General features: G+C 36.6%; 1 protein-coding gene across 1 annotated transcript in view; it reads left to right on the top strand.

Annotated features, from left to right (window-relative positions):
• The first annotated feature begins 2,949 nt into the window (after positions 1-2,949).
• The window catches only part of NBEA (neurobeachin), a 736,578-nt gene continuing 721,423 nt past the window's right edge, over positions 2,950-18,104 (top strand). The window contains exon 1 of the mRNA XM_058437671.1: positions 2,950-3,434. Coding sequence (XP_058293654.1) covers positions 3,390-3,434 — 45 coding nt within the window. The 5' untranslated portion in view covers positions 2,950-3,389. The remainder of the gene's footprint in view (positions 3,435-18,104) is intronic.

The following is an 18,104-nucleotide window of genomic DNA, read 5'->3' as shown; positions in this document are numbered from 1 at the left end:
CTCCTGGTGTGCAGTTTTTTAAGCCCATTGGGAAAGCGCAGTGTTAGGGTGGGAGTGACCCGATTTTCTAGGTGCCATCTGTCACCCTTTTCTTTGACTAGGGAAGGGAATTCCCTGACCCCTTGCACTTCCCAGGTGAGGTGATGCCTTCTCCTGCTTTGGCTCATGCATGGTGTGCTGCACCCACTTTTCTGTACCCACTGTCTGGCACACCCCAGTGAGATGAACCCAGTATCTCAGTTGGAAATGCAGAAATCACCTGTCTTCTGTGTCGCTCACTCTGGAAGCTGTAGACCGGAGCTGTTCCTATTCGGTCATCTTGGCTCCACCCAGAGCCACTTCTTATAGCTGCTTCAGTGTAGGGAAGTAGTTGACAGACTTACTGTGAAGCTCCTCCCAGACTTTAGCCAACTTCAATCTCAAGCCACAGGCAGAGAGTCTTCTTCGTGTAGTTATAGTCCTTTCCTGCCCTGTTTTATGTTGGTTAGCTCCAGCTTGAGTTCCTCTGTTGGAGCCTTTGCTAAAAGTATCAAGAAGCAAGCTTCTTATACCAAACACTTGAAATGTTTTACTCCATGTTCTTTGGAGTTAGAGGTTCAGATGGCATGTGCTCTACCTTTCATGACATCATAGATGGTGGTTTTAATAAATATTTGTCCACGACCTAGCTGAACTCACCAGCTGTATCATTGTCACTTGCTGGGGAATTCCGAGTAAATGCCACATATTTCAGATTCTGTTCTGTTCAGCTTCTCTCCCAGGTACAAAGTTTTGTGTTAGTTAAGATATAGGTTTGGTGGTTGTGAAAGAAGTTCAAAATAAGTGTGGTTTATACAAGAAAAGAGACTATTTCCTGGTCACATGGTAGAACAAGTTAAGGCAGCATAGCTTTACACGGTGGTCAGTACTTGGGTATCTTCTATGTTTCTTTTATCCAATCACTAAGGCATGGCCTTTATGGCCCAAAAGAGCTCATCACCACATCTGCATGTTAGCTATGGAAAAGGGGAAAATACTCCCTTCACTGACACAGAGCAGTCACCAAAGCTGGTCATGTGGCTATTGAGAAGGTGCAAGGGCAGCTGGGAAAACTGCAATGCATTCTGGGTATTGGTGAGGAGGCAGCCACACTCATCTACTCTGATATTGAGAATTACATGTAATTGCTTTTAATTTGCATGTTAAACTTATCATTATGTGAGTTGGAACATTAAATAAAAAATACACAAACAAATAAACTAGGGAATATTTTCCACTCCATTCATGTGACTGCCAGTCTTTGATGGAGTTTCAGCCTGACAGAGATGAGAGGCAGAGCTCATAGGATAGGAAGATTTGAATTTGACTTTACTTTTAAATGCTTTCCTAATAACTGACTCCAAAAATTAAATTTAAAAAAGTGTTTAATTTTTCCCTTTATCTCTAGGTAGCCCTACATTATTAACATTATCATGAATACATTCCATTTAAAGACCTCCTTGAAAAGACAGCTCACAAACTCCCTCTATTAATGTTTCTCAGTTTTCTAGCCAAAATAAACATCTCAACTTGTGCATTTCCTTTACGTAAGGGTGTGCAGTTGTGATAAACAAATTATAAATGGAACTGACATGACACTAGAACATAAACTCTTTGAATACTGAGGCTGTGCATTTTTTAGGTTAGTAGATACTTTGCAATTTTTTTTTTTAATGGAGTCTCACTCTGCTGCCCAGGCTGGAGTGCAGTGGCATGATCTTAGCTCACTGCAACTTCCGCCTTCTGGGTTCAAGTGATTCTTCTGCCTCAGTCTCCTGAGTAGCTGGGATTACAGGCATGCACTACCACGCCCGGATACATTTTGTAATTTTAGTAGAGATGGGGTTTCGCCATGTTGCCAGGCTGGCCTTGAAATCCTGATCTCAAGTGATCCGCCTGCTTCGGCCTCCCAAAGTGCTGGGATTTCAGGCGTGAACCACTGCGTCTGGCAGCAATTCTTCTTTCAACTTAATCAGCCCTTATACACTCAAAGAGTTACTTGGGTGCACACTTTCTCATTACCTATTTTTGTCATTGCATATATCTGAGGAAGGATAATGAAACTCTACTATCAGTAGAAGGACGCTTGGATTATCAAGTGCAACACTTTATAGTCTATCTTGACTCTTCTCCCAAACTTCATAGAAGTAAAGATGGGATTTTCTAACTCTTTTTAACTTCCTAGGACTGGAGAGCAAGGAAGACAGAATAAAGGGGGAAAAGAGGCCTTACTTTTAACTTGGTACAAAGTTTATAATGGGAACATAGTAGTTCCAGAAAGCAGAATAGAAGAATCTTATCAAAGAAACCATGACAGGCGGCTTCATTTAACATTCTGCTCTTGAACTCATACTTTTGTTGTATACTTATGTGTAGGGTTATTCTGAAGACCTACTATTCATTTTTCAAATAATTCATATTTTAATGTGTTTACATAGGTAATTTACATGACACTATTTTTAAAAATTATGACCTATTTCAACCTGTCATGATTATCTATGGCTTAATTTCTGTGAAAAGCAATGAAGTCTCTCTGGAATCTAGCTAGAATGATCTCTAATTTTGTAGTTCTCCAACTTGTTCACACACATTAGAATGACCTTTTATGCCTTTCCAACTATGACATCTTCAATTATCATATTGTTTGGGTTCAAATGTTCACCAGTATATAGTGCTGAAATGCATATTAAACACAAATGAACAAGGGAGAAGAGAAGTTGACACAGAAGCAGTAATACACAGTGTTCCAACCAATCCACGTAAGTTGCAATTTCTGGTTTCATATTTCATAATTCAAAATCCTGGAGAGCTACCACTGAATAATTTCTTCTCCTAGTCATAAATACCTAGACCTGATACACCAGGGAATATCAGGATCTTGAAAAAAATGAAATAATGGAATAACAAAATAGCCTCAGGAAAGCAGCCTAAATATATTTGGTAGGTAGGGAGGTAGGTAGATAGATAGACAGATACCTAGATAGATTGATATTCCAAGACTATACAACTATGAACCAATTTTTTAAATAATATAATCTTCTAATATTATGTTGAGTTGTGATCATCTGCTTATATAAAATTCAAGACACATTCAAAGAGATCCTTCAGTGACAATTTTTTAATAGAAGGAAAAAGTTTTAGACGCTACTTGAGAAAAGGACACAGTATAGCTGGAGTTTCTCTTTCTTCCATTGTTATTACTTAATTACACTATCTTTCTGGCCATAAAATGAACAAAAGGATTCATTCACTTGTGTCATTAGGTACTAAGCATCAGTTGTCAATTCATTCATTTCACACATTTTACTAGTGACACTGAATACTGCAGAGCCAAAGATGAAAGGGGAAGCAATTCACAGGCCAATGAGAAGATGCATGATTGCCATTCAGGTACTGAGGGCTGCAACGGAGGAAGGGTGGTGAGGGCACTAATGAATTCTTGATATGTTCTGGTTGTTGTCTCATCCTAATAACAGCTCCCTGGAAATGGTACTATTAATCCCTAAATAAACTAAAATTCAGAGAGATTAAATGACTTTCCCCAAATCACAAAACCAATATGCAATAGAGCCATAAATCCAATTCAGGCCTATCTCACATCACAATTATTTTCTGTCTCTTACACCAAGTGGCCTCCTTCAGTTTTGCAAGATGCCCTCAGTGCCAAGGCATGAGCCCTGACCAGGGAGTCAGAGAAACGTACTTTCTTTTTTCTTTCTTTCTTTCTTTCTTTCTTTCTTTCTTTCTTTCTTTCTTTCTTTCTTTCTTTCTTTCTCTTTCTTTCTTTTTCTTTCTCTTTCTTTCCTTTCTTTCCTTTTTTCTCTTCTTTCTTTTTTCTTTCTCTCTTTTCTTTCTTTTTCTCTTTCTTTCTTCTTTCCTTTCCCTTCCTTCCTTTTTTCCTTCCTTCCTTCCTTCCTTCCTTCCTTTTCTTCCTTTCTTCCTTTCTTTTTTTTTGATGGAGTCTCACTCTGTAGGCCAAGGTGGAGTGCAGTGGTGTGATCTTGGCTCACTGCAACCTCTGCCTCCAGGATCAAGTAATTCTCCAGCCTTAGCCTCCTGAGCAGCTGGAATTACAGGTGTGTGCCACTATGCCTGGCTAGTTTTTTGTATTTTAGTAAAGACGGGGTTTCACCACATTGCCCAGGGTGGTCTCGAACTTCTGACCTCAGGCGATTCACCAGTCTCAGCCTCCCAAAGTGCTGAGATTCAGGGAAACTTTCATGGAGGGGGAACAAGTGGAGTCAAGTCTTATGGGGTGAACATGAGTACCACAGGTAGAACGAGGTTGTGACAGATTTTCCAGACAATTGGAAGAGCATGTGAAAGACACAGATTTTGAGAAAGTCAAGTCTAGGGAACTGCAAGCCTTTTGGCACAAGAAAGCCATTGTGGACTGTAGAGGCAGGGTGCCTAGATTCAAATCCCAACTGCTACACTTCTAAGCTTTGTAACTTTGGCAAGTTTTTACCCTCTTTTTTCTTATCTATAAAATATAGATAATAATAGTACCTAACTAATAAAGTTGTTGAAGAGTAAATGATATAATATATGTGAAGTATTTTGTACAGTGATAGGAACCCAGGAAGGGCTCCACAAATATTATATATTATTGTTATTCTAAAGTAGCTGGAATACAATGCTCAAAGGAGAGAGTGGCAGGAGACAAGTTTGAATTGAAAGATTGAGGCCAGAACATAAAGTGCCTCCTATATTATATTTTATATAATTGAAACATCATTGAAGGATTTAGGTGCTATTTATGTGTATATGTGTGTTTTATATAATTAATTCTAGTTCATAATTTAAAAATATCTTTCTGATGTCACTGTGAACAACAGATGAGAAGAAGTGAATCCTGAGGTAAGGAGACCAACTCTCTGATTACTACAATAATCCAGGGAGGGTACCATAAGGATTTCACCTAGAAATGAGTCCACCGTGATGGAGAGGAAGGACAGGGCTCAAAAATACTTAAGAAGTAGTATCAGTAGGACTTGGTTAAGACAGAGCAGAGGCAGGCTACAGGGGTTGAAGGTGCCAATCACACAGATAGGGAAAATGGGAGGAGAAGCAGGCTTTGAAAAAGTGGCTTGTCTTGTAAAATTATGTCCTGTTAAAATAGTAAAAGAAATTAATATATTCAATCCCAAAATACAGGTAAAATTCTGTTTGAAAGAATTCCCAGATAATCTCGCTTGAAGTTTTCAGTTAAACATAAAGAAATTTCTTGTTAACAAGTAATGTAGTCATAGAAGAAAACACTTAAAACTTTATTGAATAGAACTAATAAATCATTTAATATCATTTATAGGAAACTTATATAACATACACATTCAATACTTTTAGGTAAAGTATAAATTAATGGAAGGAGAGCACAAACAGAGGTTGCATTATGTTTATGACTTTATTAGTCAAGAATACAAAATTGAGTAGCTACATCAAGCAGAAACAGATGCTTCACAATCCAGCATAGAATCCCCTGACTTCCAAATTCCCGAAATAGACACATAAATACAGATGACACTGTCAGAACAAAATAGGGTCTCACCAGACCTATAATGTTCTTTTCTTGATATAAATATGCATATGAATTGCATACGGTCATATGGTGCCAATTACCATTATTTCCTCTGGGCTTACCTATCCATCTAAGGAGAATTTACACCAACACTGTACTTCTACTTACAAGAATATATGAAAGCATAGTTAACTTCTGGCTTATGACCCCATCTCAGGATCAACAAAGCAGTCCTCTTGGGGGAAGCCCATTTTGCTACAATTTAAAGCCGTTATAAGCATTAAATAAAAGCTTAGTACTTGTAATCTAGTGTGTTATAACGCAGTTAGGGAATTCGATTTCAGGTGTTTATTTTTAACAAAAATCCATTAATTCTGACACCTAAGGCAAATGCTAGTCAACATGAATGGAGAAATTTTGATTAGTGGTATATGTTTTCAGATTTCTGGAACATTCATAGACTCCTCAATGTCTTATGTACTGAAATTTTTTAAACCATTGTTTTCTCTAGAAACTAATGAAACTCATCAGAAACTCATTTTTCAATACTAAAACAGTCATAAGTAGAATATTAATCTTATATTAATTAAGATGTTAACATATGTGAAATTTAATACTTCCTGTAAGGTATGAACATTTATCCAATTCATAATTTCAATGAAAAGAAATGTCTAAAAGAAACTGTTTTAATCCTTCAACCACAAGGACTACACAGAGCAGTTTCAGCACCAGGGATAGTAACCTTCTTGGATAGCAGTGAATGCTTTAATACTGATGAGTAATTCTGTGTGTCTAACTTCAAATTAATTGTTAGGTTTATATGAATGAATATAACACGATAGGAGCATAGGCACAAAGGAAACATTCAAATTTGTCGTTGTCCTTGCTATTATTCTTGTTATATGTGAGGCTGATATGATAAAAGATACTGATTTAGGTCAAATACACATTACATGTGGAAAATTAATAACTCTAATTAAATATTTCTTGTTTTATATACATTAATTTTAAATACAGCCCAACAATGGACCACTATTTCTCAATACAAGAAAGTAAAACATAAAAATCATGAAGTTCTTCAATCAAACTTAAGTAATGCTTATCGCAAACATATAACATAAAAAACAACACATTTTTAAAGAAATATTGTCTTTCCAAACATAGTCATGTGATTCCTCTGTATTAGAATTTTTCACAGGAATTTTAACTAGTATATTTTTTCTACATGCTTCAAATAATAAAATAATTTGAACTGTTGACCAAATGTGATCTATTTAAACTATTGTGTGTATTTTAAAGTGAGGGTAAAAAAAGACACCAAAGCGTCTAGGAAGTTAAACTATAAATTAACATACAGAATTAATTAATTAGGAAGTTAAACTATAATTAACTTACAGAAGTTACCAAAAAGTGTTAATGAGGCCGGGCGCGGTGGCTCACGCTTGTAATCCCAGCACTTTGGGAGGCCGAGGCGGGCGGATCACGAGGTCAGGAGATCGAGACCACGGTGAAACCCCATCTCTACTAAAAACACAAAAAATTAGCCGGGCGTGGTGGCGGGCGCCTGTAGTCCCAGCTACTCGGAGAGGCTGAGGCAGGAGAACGGCTTGAACCCGGGAAGCGGAGCTTGCAGTGAGCTGAGATTGCGCCACTGCACTCCAGCCCAGGTGACAGAGTGAGACTCCGTCTCAAAAAAAAAAAAAGTGTTAATGCCCACCCCAAGAATGACTATAAATCTATTAGTTAGAATTTCCATATATCTCAATTTTTAATATGTAATTGTTTTTGAAAAATTTGGCCAATTTGAAAAAAGCCATTAATATGTAAATAAAGATATCTACACTAATATCTTTATTAATTCTTTATTAGATACTAGATAATTTGGGTTCTGCACAATTTTGTATCTGGCCATTTGTTTTATATATCAGTAACAAATATACAAGTTTTTGAAGCCACCAATACCAACATATTTTAAAGGAGTGGGGCCATCTCTATGCTGACATACCATGGTTACTACACCAATTTATCGTTAAGAGATATCTGGACATGATGCTGGACCTAGGAAACTAGTACTTGTAAACCCAATCACCAGCAATGCATGGTTGAATGGCCAAAATTCAGGCAACATACAGGTGGATAAACCAACGGTCCATTAACCTAACGGTATAATGGTTCCCAGGAACCAAGGGGAACAAAATTGGTTGGAGGAGAAATACACGATACTTGCAGAAAAAAACAACTTGATGCTGAGGCCAGGTTCCTTACTGGCATGCCACCCCTCCATCTTGGGGGTAGCCAGTCCTGAGTGAGCCTGGCCTGAGGTTTGCTGGTAATCACTACACATGTCTAGCTAGTGGCATTCCTTGGTCAGTTTTGAATGTTGAGATAGAAAGCAAACAAACAGTTGCCTAATGACAGTAATTCTCTCCCATCCACAGGAGGGTTTTGCCTAGCATTCATGTGCATGTTACTACAGTACAATTGATTCATTAATTTACTTTAGCCAATTACTTAGTAAACTCAGGTCAACAAGAGAGGAGGCAAGACTTTGATTCACAGCTGAAACCATGCATACTGAGGATCTAATAATGAGTGCATACATCACCAATTGAGTTTTTTTACTTTCAAAATATTTTGCGGTATCATGAAAACATGGTGTAAATCCCAAGGGAAATTTGTCTAGAGATTTGATGAAGCTTTATCTTGCTGTCCAATTAGAAAATGGATGACTGGAAAGATTCTTCTAAAAACTGGCTAAGATATTTATTGCCAGAATTTTCTTGAAGAGAAACTGTTGGTTTGGCTCCACTTACATCCCCTTACCTCAACCATGTAATCATGAGCACCTGCTCCTCAGGAGTCAATGCTTTCCTTCAAAGGATCCTTATACATACACTGGAGCTGACGCACAAAACTGCCTTGCCGCATTTTTTGAGGATCTCAAATTTGGCCCCTTGTTTACATTATCCTTCTTTTTGTTTATCACATTTCCAGATTCCTGACTGTTCACCAAACTTCATATTGCCTTCCTATTCCATTCTTGAGGATCCATGGTCACTGCAACTGTCTTTTCAGGTTTGCCCCAACTGTGGCTTGTGTGACCAGTTTTGATTCCTTGCCATTTGATTCCTGACCACTAGCTCTGGGCATGGAACCTGCCTCGCTCCTTTTAACAACCCCAAAACTTGTCACGCACTTTATCCAAACCAGTTCCCTGCTCTGAGTCAACAGCCATGACTCACTACTGCCTGTATTTCCAGATTACTGGAATTACTGCTCCATTCCAGATTGCTGCCAGAATTAATGCTATTGCTTTCTCTGTAATACTTTGTACTTTTCAAAGGATCATAATTTATCTCGTTTGTGCTTACAGCCCCTTTCTATAATGAGAGCTCTTCATTCCCATTTCATTGGTACGAAAATCAAGACTCGAAGAGGCCAAATAATTTACTTAACACCACAGTGACGATTTAATACTTTGAATACTAGTTTTGAGGACCTTATTATTCCCCCAAAATCATGTTTTAGGGTATTTAGCAGTCTTTTAGAGGAATGATTTTATTCTGACTTTAAAACCTTTTGTTTTTTTCTTCCTTTAATATGTGACATTGCCTTGTAATGTAAGTAATCTGTATCAAACTATTGAATGTATTGAATTGTTAGAATTTTTACCTTTTAAGTTCTTTCCTCCTTTCTTTCCTTAATTGAGACATTTATCAAGTACTTACCATGTATCAACCAATGAGCATAGTATATTGCTGCAGAGTTTATTTATAAGCTATTGTCCCTGCTTTCAAGTAGTGCTAATGTAGTCAAGAAAAAATTGTATAACAAATTACTACAAAACTATTCTTTTTCATAAAAATAAATACCATATAAAAGTATCATTTTCTGAAATCATATTATTTATATACATTTTACTAGTTTATTGTCTGTGACCTCTATTAGAATATAAGCTACATGAGGACAGGGACTTTGTTTCATTTACCACTATATTTCCTGTACCTTGAAACGACGCATGGCTTGCAAAATACATTCAATAGATACGTGTAGTAAGGAATAAAATGTTCGTTCTCCTTTAGGGTTTTACAAAATTCTCTTACGTTTCTAGTGAATGAAGACTATTTATTAGATACCACATGAGTGGCTCTCGCTGCATAATCAGTTAGCACATTACTACATTATTTCAATGTATTTCACTTAAAGTTTTTGTTCTCTTTAGTTGAACTCCTTTTTAGTTTTTCTAACCTTCTTAAAAAGGCCATATATGTTATATTATTTAATATACACACAATCTTTTAAACATAGAATTCATGTATTTAACAAACACGTATAGTTAGAAATACATAATGTCTCTTTAAAGTTATCCCATTTCATGTTTTGCTCACTGGATGGTCATTCATGTTTTCTGATGACTCTAAAATGAATGCTACAGAATTGCTACTGTAAAAATTATTAATTTACTAGTTTATTTAGTAAATTTGTATTTCATTTTAGGTTAAGGCTTATGGTCACAAAGCTCAAAGGGTTGATGTATCAATTATATTGACTATTTGTTGTTTATATCAACTACTTTTTGTTTGTAGTGGCTGCCTTCTAAGTTCCATTGCATCTCTGCTCTTAAATCTGTTCTGTGTTATATGTGATTATATTTTCTTTGGCATTTTTCTTACTTAAACGTCAGACAGATTACTCTTCCCAATTTTAGAGTGCTGAAACTATGTCTTTATAGTTATCTTTCAAAATAGTTAACAGTAATATCCACAGGTGTAAAGTTAATATATGTTTTATAGTGATTCAGTACAAGATGTTTTCAGTTTAGGCATTAGTAAAGGGATTTTTTTAAGAAAAAATTAATCATATGACCTTTCCAGTGAATGAAGGCTACTCATTAGATACTACTTAAAGACATTATGACTTTTATAAATATTCTGGGTAGGACAATTCCAAAGAGGTTAACAGATAGGAAAAGAAAGTAGAGGTATAAAAATCTGTTGTTGACTCTCATTTTAAAAACTGGAAGCTATATGGATAATCTTAGCCATAGCTAGGAAGTGCATACTATATGAATGCTGCCATAGTGTTGTGGGTCAATGTCAACACACACACACACACCGATGAAATAATTTGGAAAAGTTAATGTCGTGAAATGCCACTGTCCCTTTAAAGAAGGAAATCAGGGAAAACCCTCTGTCTTGGCATAAACTTAAAAGTACTGAGCTTGTTTACAAAGAAAGCAGTAACAAAAGGTTTTTAATGAAAAGGAAAAGGAAATAGATATTGAAAAGTCTGGTTTAAACCATCAGATACATTTTGGTAGACTGTTTACTTCTACGGGCTAGTAAATTGTAAGGAAGTATTTTGTTATTATTATGTCTTTGTTCTTTTGGCTTCTTATTTTTATAAAGTTGCAGAGAAAAATACTTAGTTTCTAATATGGCTTCTTTACCTATGATTAGCAAAAAGCAAAGTTATACTGCCAATTTTACTTAATGTAATTAAAGAGATAAAACATTTAAGTTTGAGATAGGGATGGAAATCATTAAGGCTACCGTAAGATAAACAAATGTTGAATATATATTAGGCTATTCATTAAAAAGACAAAACACTAAAGAAGACACTGATGTCCTATTTGCTCTTTGAAGAAGGGAAAGCCAAGTTAATGAATGAAGAGAAAATAAGCGGAGATTAGTGTATTTAATTATGTAATTTGAAAACTCACAAAAACTCTACTAAGCCCTCTTTTGGCATGAATCTATAATCACTTCTATCACCTGTTGAGCACTTATTACAGGCACTGTCTAAATGCTTTATATGTGTTATCTCTGTAAATCCTTCAAGCAATACATATGAGGTAGTTACAATAGTACCCCCTTATCCCATGGTTTTGCTTTCCGTGGTTTAAGTTACTTATGGTCAACCATGGTCCGAAAATAGTAAATGCGGAACTCCAGAAATAACAATTAATGAGTTTTACATATCATGCTATTCTCAGCAGCATGATGAAATATTGCACCATCCCACTCCATCCTGCCTGAGACATGAGTCATCCCTTTGTCCAGTGTGTCCTCATTGTACCTGCAACCTGCCCCTTAGTCACTTAGTAGCCATCTTGGCGATCAGATTGACTGTCACAATATCGCAGTGCTGTGTTCAGGGAACCCTTATTTTACTTACTGATCTCAACGTGCAAGAGTAGTGATGCTGGCAATTTGGGTATGTGAAAGAGAACTTAAAGTGCTTCCTTTAAGGGAAATGGTGAAAGTTCTTAATAAGAAAAGAAAAAAAATTGTATGCTGAATTTGCTAAGATCTATTGTAAGAATGAATTTTCTATCCATGAAATTTGAAGTTAAAAGAATTTCTTGCTAGTTTTGTTGTCGCACCTCAAACTGCAAAAGTCATGGTCACATTGGTGATAAGTGCTAGTTAAGATGGAAAAGGCATTAATTACATTTGTGGGTGGAAGACATGAACAGAAACATGTTCCAATTGATGACAACGTGTTCCATCAGAGAACACTGAGCCTGTTTGAAGACTTCAGCGAGGATCCTCTAAAAGGAGTAACACTTAGTCATTTACAGCAAGTAAAAGATGGGTACACAGATTCAGGAATAGGATTGTACTGAAAAATATAAAAATTATTGAAGAGGCTGCATCTGCTGCTGATGAAGCTACTGCCACATTTCTGGCAGAGTTGTTGAAATTGATTAAGGAGAAAGGATACCATTCAAAGCAAGTCTTCAATTATGATGAAACCAGGCTCATCTGGAAGGAGATGCCTAATAGAACCCACATTCATAAAAGTGTAAAGGAGGAACCAGGGCATAAAACATGGAAGAACAGATTAACTCTGGTGCTATGTGGCAACGCTGCAGGGCATACAATAAAGCCAGGCGTAGTGTACAGAGAGAACCCATGTGCTCTCACAAACAAAAACAAAAATTATCTGCCTGTGTTTGGTATAGGGATCAGTACTATCTGCCGTTTCAGGCATCTACTGGGGGTCTTGGAATGCCTTTCCCTCAGATGAGGGAGAACTATCGTATATTTTACAGGTTCAGAAATAGGCTCATAGGTAATTTTTCTGGATTTGAACCCAATCTACCTAAATTCAAAACCCATTCTTTTAGCCACTACACCATAATTTGAAGGATTATTTGGGATTAGAATGGGGATGGTAAAACACAAAACAAAACAAAACAAACCAGTGAAATGTTTGGGAGAAATGTTTTATTTTATAGTGTAATCATGTGAGCTGTCTTGTGCTTATGAAAGAAAACACTGTGGTATGAATTATGAGGGCAGAGCAAACCAGGTGCCCACTATGCTTACTATGCTTCACTGAATGCAAATAGCCTGAAACACGCTATGTTATGTGTTCTTGCCACTGCAAAGGAAATCTGGCTGAGCTTGTTTTAATATAAACAGAGAAACTAGTGATAAAGCTGTGGCTAACATATCACATTTCATTTACTTCTCACAATTTTAGATCAGCCAGACAGAAATGAAGTTTTATATACACATTTGTGTGTATTTAACAGAACCCTAAATACTAAATATGATTAAGCATCTTAATTCTTTAAGATTTGCTTTTACATTAACAACAAAGGGGTTATATATAATGTATATTCCAGAATATTTAAGTTTAGACTCTCAGGTAGAAGGTACAGGTCAGATACTGTGTTTTTTCTTTTTACCTCTCTTTTCCCATCCAGACCGTTCTGTCCGTTAGGTGGGAAGAGATACATTATAGTTCTGGGAAATCAAAGTATAAACCTCCAGTTGTCTCCATGACAATGGACCTGCTAATTGGACAATGAAGTAGCTATTTCTAGCCATTCTTCCACCAGTTAATCCATGGCTGCTAGCAGCAGAGAAAGGCTCTAATCTAACACTTTATGCACCACTACTAGGCTCAGATTGTTCTGTGAAGTTTCTCAGTTGAGCTAGAGTTTGGTAAACATGCTGTCACCTATTTTGAAGAGATTCTAATAATGAGATACCTATTCCAAAGGATCCTTGGATATTTCCTCACAGCATTTCTTCTCTCCCCTTACCAGGGTGTGTGATTTTTTATTATAAATATATAGATATGTAATCATAACCTTTCTAAACAAGGACTAGATTACAATTTTTTTCCAGAAAAGCTTAATAAGGAACGATATATTAATATGAGAATGAAATTAAATTTTGGTTAATTTTAATGAATAAAAAAATTTGTTTATTCCAAGTGATTTTTGTCCAGGATTAAAATGATTTCCAGGAAATAGAAAGGCTAATAGCATTTTCTGAACCTTTCTAGGCATAGATAAGAGATATAAGACCAGATTGGCTCCAGATATCATTTCTTGGTGGGGTGCTTTCAAATATATATACAAAAACATGATGATGTTAATTTTAAATGAACTTTCCTGGTCTCATTAGTATCTTTTGTCCGGGCAACTTGGTAGAAATTAGTAATGGCTTTGGTTTGGGTCCCAGTATAGGCAGTGTGGGATAGGAGTAGAGCTGTGGCTTCAGCCAGTCACAACTAGGATCAAATCCTAATTGTGTCACTTCCTTAAGTGTGACTTCACACAACTGACTGAACCTCTCTTTAGACCAGTGTCCTAGTATGTGGATAATAACTTACTTGAAGGACTATGGTAAGGATTTAGAAATAACACATGTAAATGTGTGTGGCAGATAAGAGATAATCAGTGTGTGACAGCTACAATTTTAAACAATTAAGCAGCCAGTAAAAATTAAATAAACTCCTTTCCTTAACATACTTTTCTTTCTCTAGCCTATGTATACCAACCACAATGGCAACTATGGTAAAATAGATGTCTGCGCAAAACCAAAAGAAATTTACTGCTCTATGTTTGTTAGTGTGAAAACATTTTATATATAGTTTTTCTTTCTTTTTGAATTTCACTGAAGGAGTTGTGTAGTTGACTACATATATTAACATGAATTTCTTACTCTTGGCAAAGGAGGCAGAGAAGAGGGAAACTATTTAAGTAGAAAATTTTCAACCTATTATATCTGAAAGAAAAATATTTTTTTTTTAAAGTGGAATTGGGTACAGTGTTTTAGATCACTTTCTTTTTTTTCTTTTTTTTGAGACAGAATCTCGTTTTGTCGCCCAGGCTGGAGTGCAGGGGCGCGATCTCGGCTCACTGCAAGCTCTGCCTCCCGGGTTCGCGCCATTTTCCTGCCTCAGCCTCCCAGGTAGCTGGGACTACAGGCGCCGGCCACCACGCCCTGCAAATTTTTTGTTTTTCGTTTTCTGTATTTTTTAGTGGAGATGGGGTTTCACCGTGCTAGCCAGGATGGTCTCGATCTCCTGACCTCGTGATCCGCCCGCCTCGGCCTCCAAAAGTGCTGGGATTAAGGTGCCTGGCCTTAGATCACTTTCATCTGGGTGGGAACATGAATGTATTCATGAAAACGGCACTTCCACTGGCAAGAATTTCAGTAGGGGAGATGAGAAGGATAGGGCTGTGGACAGACACAAGAAAATGAGTAAGGCACTAAAGGAGGAAAGCACAGTATATTAATTGGGGATAAAGAGAAATTCATGTTGGCTGAAGCCCTGTTTTCCCACCTGGGGACTTCGGAATTATTCAAAGTGATCCATGAATACATACTTACATACATCAGGTATTGTTTGTGGACAGAATAAAAGTTAAACACATGCAGGTGAATTCGTTTCCTAGGGCTGCAGTAACAAAGCACTGCAAACTACAGGGCTTAAAACAACAGAAATTTATTCTCTCATAGTTCTGGAAGCCAGAAATCAGAAAACAAGGCATCAGCAGGCTCATGCTGTCTCTGGAGGCTCTAGAGAAGAATCCTGCCTTGCCTCTTCCTCGCTTCTGGTGGTTCCCAGCAATCCTTTGCTTTTCTCAGCTTGCAGCTGCTTAACTCCAATCTCTGCTTATGTCTTTACATAGCCTTCTTCCCTGTCTTTACATCGTCTTCCCTCTGTGTGTCTCCTCTCTTCTCATGAGGACATGGACATATTTGGTGAAGGGCCCACTCCACTCCATTATCTCATCTTAAGGTCACATTCACAGGTACTTGAGGTTAGAACCTGGATGTATCTTTTTGGTGGACACAATTAAACCCAAAATGGTGTGTATATGTATTTCAAATATATGTAGATGTATGATTTTTTAAGTGAGAATTATTTAAATAGCATTATTAACCTGAAAGTAGCAGTTCATCACTGTAAATTTTCTCAAATAATGGATATTAAAGGAATACATCTGTCAGGTAGGAGTCTAACAGTCTATAATTTTTTTAATAATAAAAAGAGTTGTACACACTGAGAAGGGTTGGGATCTGTGGTACAGGGTTCCTGTGGAAGAGAATGAGATAAAACTAGCAAATAAGCTAAAGTATGAAGGGTCTTTGGTACCGATAGGACTTAATTTCTTAGGCAAAGAGAATTACTGGTGATGTTTTCACAGATGCAGTGCATGTACGTAGAAGCTATTGTGACGAATACAGTAAAATCCTGGACCACTAATCTGTCCATCAAGGTGGAATGTTAGGAAGACTACCATGTAACGATGAACTGAAGAAGAGTGAGTGTGGAAACAAGGAGACCAGGTGTGAAGTGACTAGAATCTAAATCAGGATGACTGCAGTGAGAATGAAAAAAATGAGATAAATGCTAGACCCACTCCCACGAAGAATGGGCAGAGGTATGACAATTTAATGGTGAATAAGTATGTGTGTATGTTGCATTTGTATGCATATTTATGTGATGTTTACGAGTACATGTTTGCATTAGGCTGTTTGTATGATATCTAGTTCATTTATGATTCCAGAATACTTATTATTTCAGTACCATTTGACATTTTTTAATTACTTGCTGATAATTTTCCATGTCTCAACACAATCTTTTTCTAAATGAAAAATTCAGAATCACACATTTCAATTAGTTTAATTTTTGGCATACAAATATGTATTGGTTGGTAAGCTTCAACATTTTAAACATTCCCAAATTGGGTCAACTTAGGATACAAATATAGAATTTCTATTTTGTGTTTGTGTTCCTTCTTTAAGAGGAAAATTAGTGGAGCAAAAAAGGTAAAAGAAGTAGTGGTAGTTGGAAGAAACTGATGTTTAAGTTTGATGAAGAAATTCTAAATAGACACCTAGAAAGGCTAAATGAATTCAAGTCCCCAAGGCAGGACAAATTGCATCCACTGATCCTAAAAGAATCTGAAAACTAGATCACTGAACAACTCTCAATGGTCTTTGAGGAGTTATAGAGAACTAGGAGTGCCAGAGGATTGAAGTGCTAAAGGCAGGGGGAGGTTAATTCTCGAAAATCCATAGCAAGTAGCTTAATATCTCCAAAGCAAGTAATAATACTTCACATCGATATATTTTCATTTAATTTTGCTCAGATACGGAAACAGAGAGTATCCAGACTGCAGCTAGACAGTTGTCAAGGTCCCTTACAGTATCCTTTGGAAAAGCCAGAGGAATATGTGTGCTAGTTATCAGCACACTATGGTAGCTAATTTATTATTGAAGGAGTATACTAAACAGGTGCTTATAAACAACTTAAATCAGTTTTCAAACTTTTTGACTACAATTTGCAGTAAGAAATACATATTACATCTTTACCTAGTAAACACACATATGTATTTTTATGTACATGTGCATGTAATTAAAGCAGATCTTATAAAACGGTACTTACCCTTACAAAATAGATTTTGAAATTTCTCATTATGTGTGTTTCTATTCATTTCATTAAAAAAAAAACCCCGTTGGTTGCAACCCACTAAATCAATTTCATGACTCCCTATTGGGTTGGGACCCACAGTTTGAAAAATGTGAATTGATTCAAGCAGAGTGATACTGGTGACTGCTGAGCTGTTTTCATCCTGTTCAATCAAACATTTGAATGGAGGTATAGAAGGAATGTTCCCAAATTTGCACATAGGCTAATAAGACAATAAATTATTTGCATGATATAATCAGGATTAAGAATTCCTAGCAGATGAAATTTAAATGGATAATTAAAAAGAAAATTTATATTAAATAATTTTTTTTGTTTGTTTTGAGACAGAGTCTTGCTCTCTTGCCCAGGCTGGAGTGCAGTGGCGTGATCTCTGCTCACTGCAACCTCTGCTTCCCGGGTTCAACTGATCCTCCTGCCTCAGCCTCCTGAGTAGCTGGAATTACAGGTGGCCGCCACGACACCCAGCTAGTTTTTGTATTTTTAGTAGAGATGGGGTTTCACCGTGTTGTCCAGGCTGATCTTGAACGCCTGACCTCAAGTGATCCACCTGCCTTGGCCTCCCAAAGTGTTGGGATTACAAGCATGGACCACCACGTCTGGCCTTAAAATAAAATTTAAATTTAAATTGATACGTTCAATTTTGTACTTATATCTCAAAATCTACATGCAAAGCTACAAACTGTAGATATGCTGCTGCTAACAAAAACAGTAATAACAAAAGAAAACGCCTTAGTTTTTCAGGTCGATAATTATTTCATGCAGAAGCTATTGTGGTTAATAAAGTAAAACTCTTTATTAATCCTAATTAATCCTTGATGAT

The sequence above is a fragment of the Hylobates moloch genome, unplaced genomic scaffold (assembly GCF_009828535.3).
Source record: "Hylobates moloch isolate HMO894 unplaced genomic scaffold, HMol_V3 SCAFFOLD_4, whole genome shotgun sequence".
NCBI lineage: Eukaryota > Metazoa > Chordata > Mammalia > Primates > Hylobatidae > Hylobates > Hylobates moloch.
Note: the sequence above shows the minus strand (reverse complement) of the source record. Positions and strands in the feature narration are given on the sequence as shown.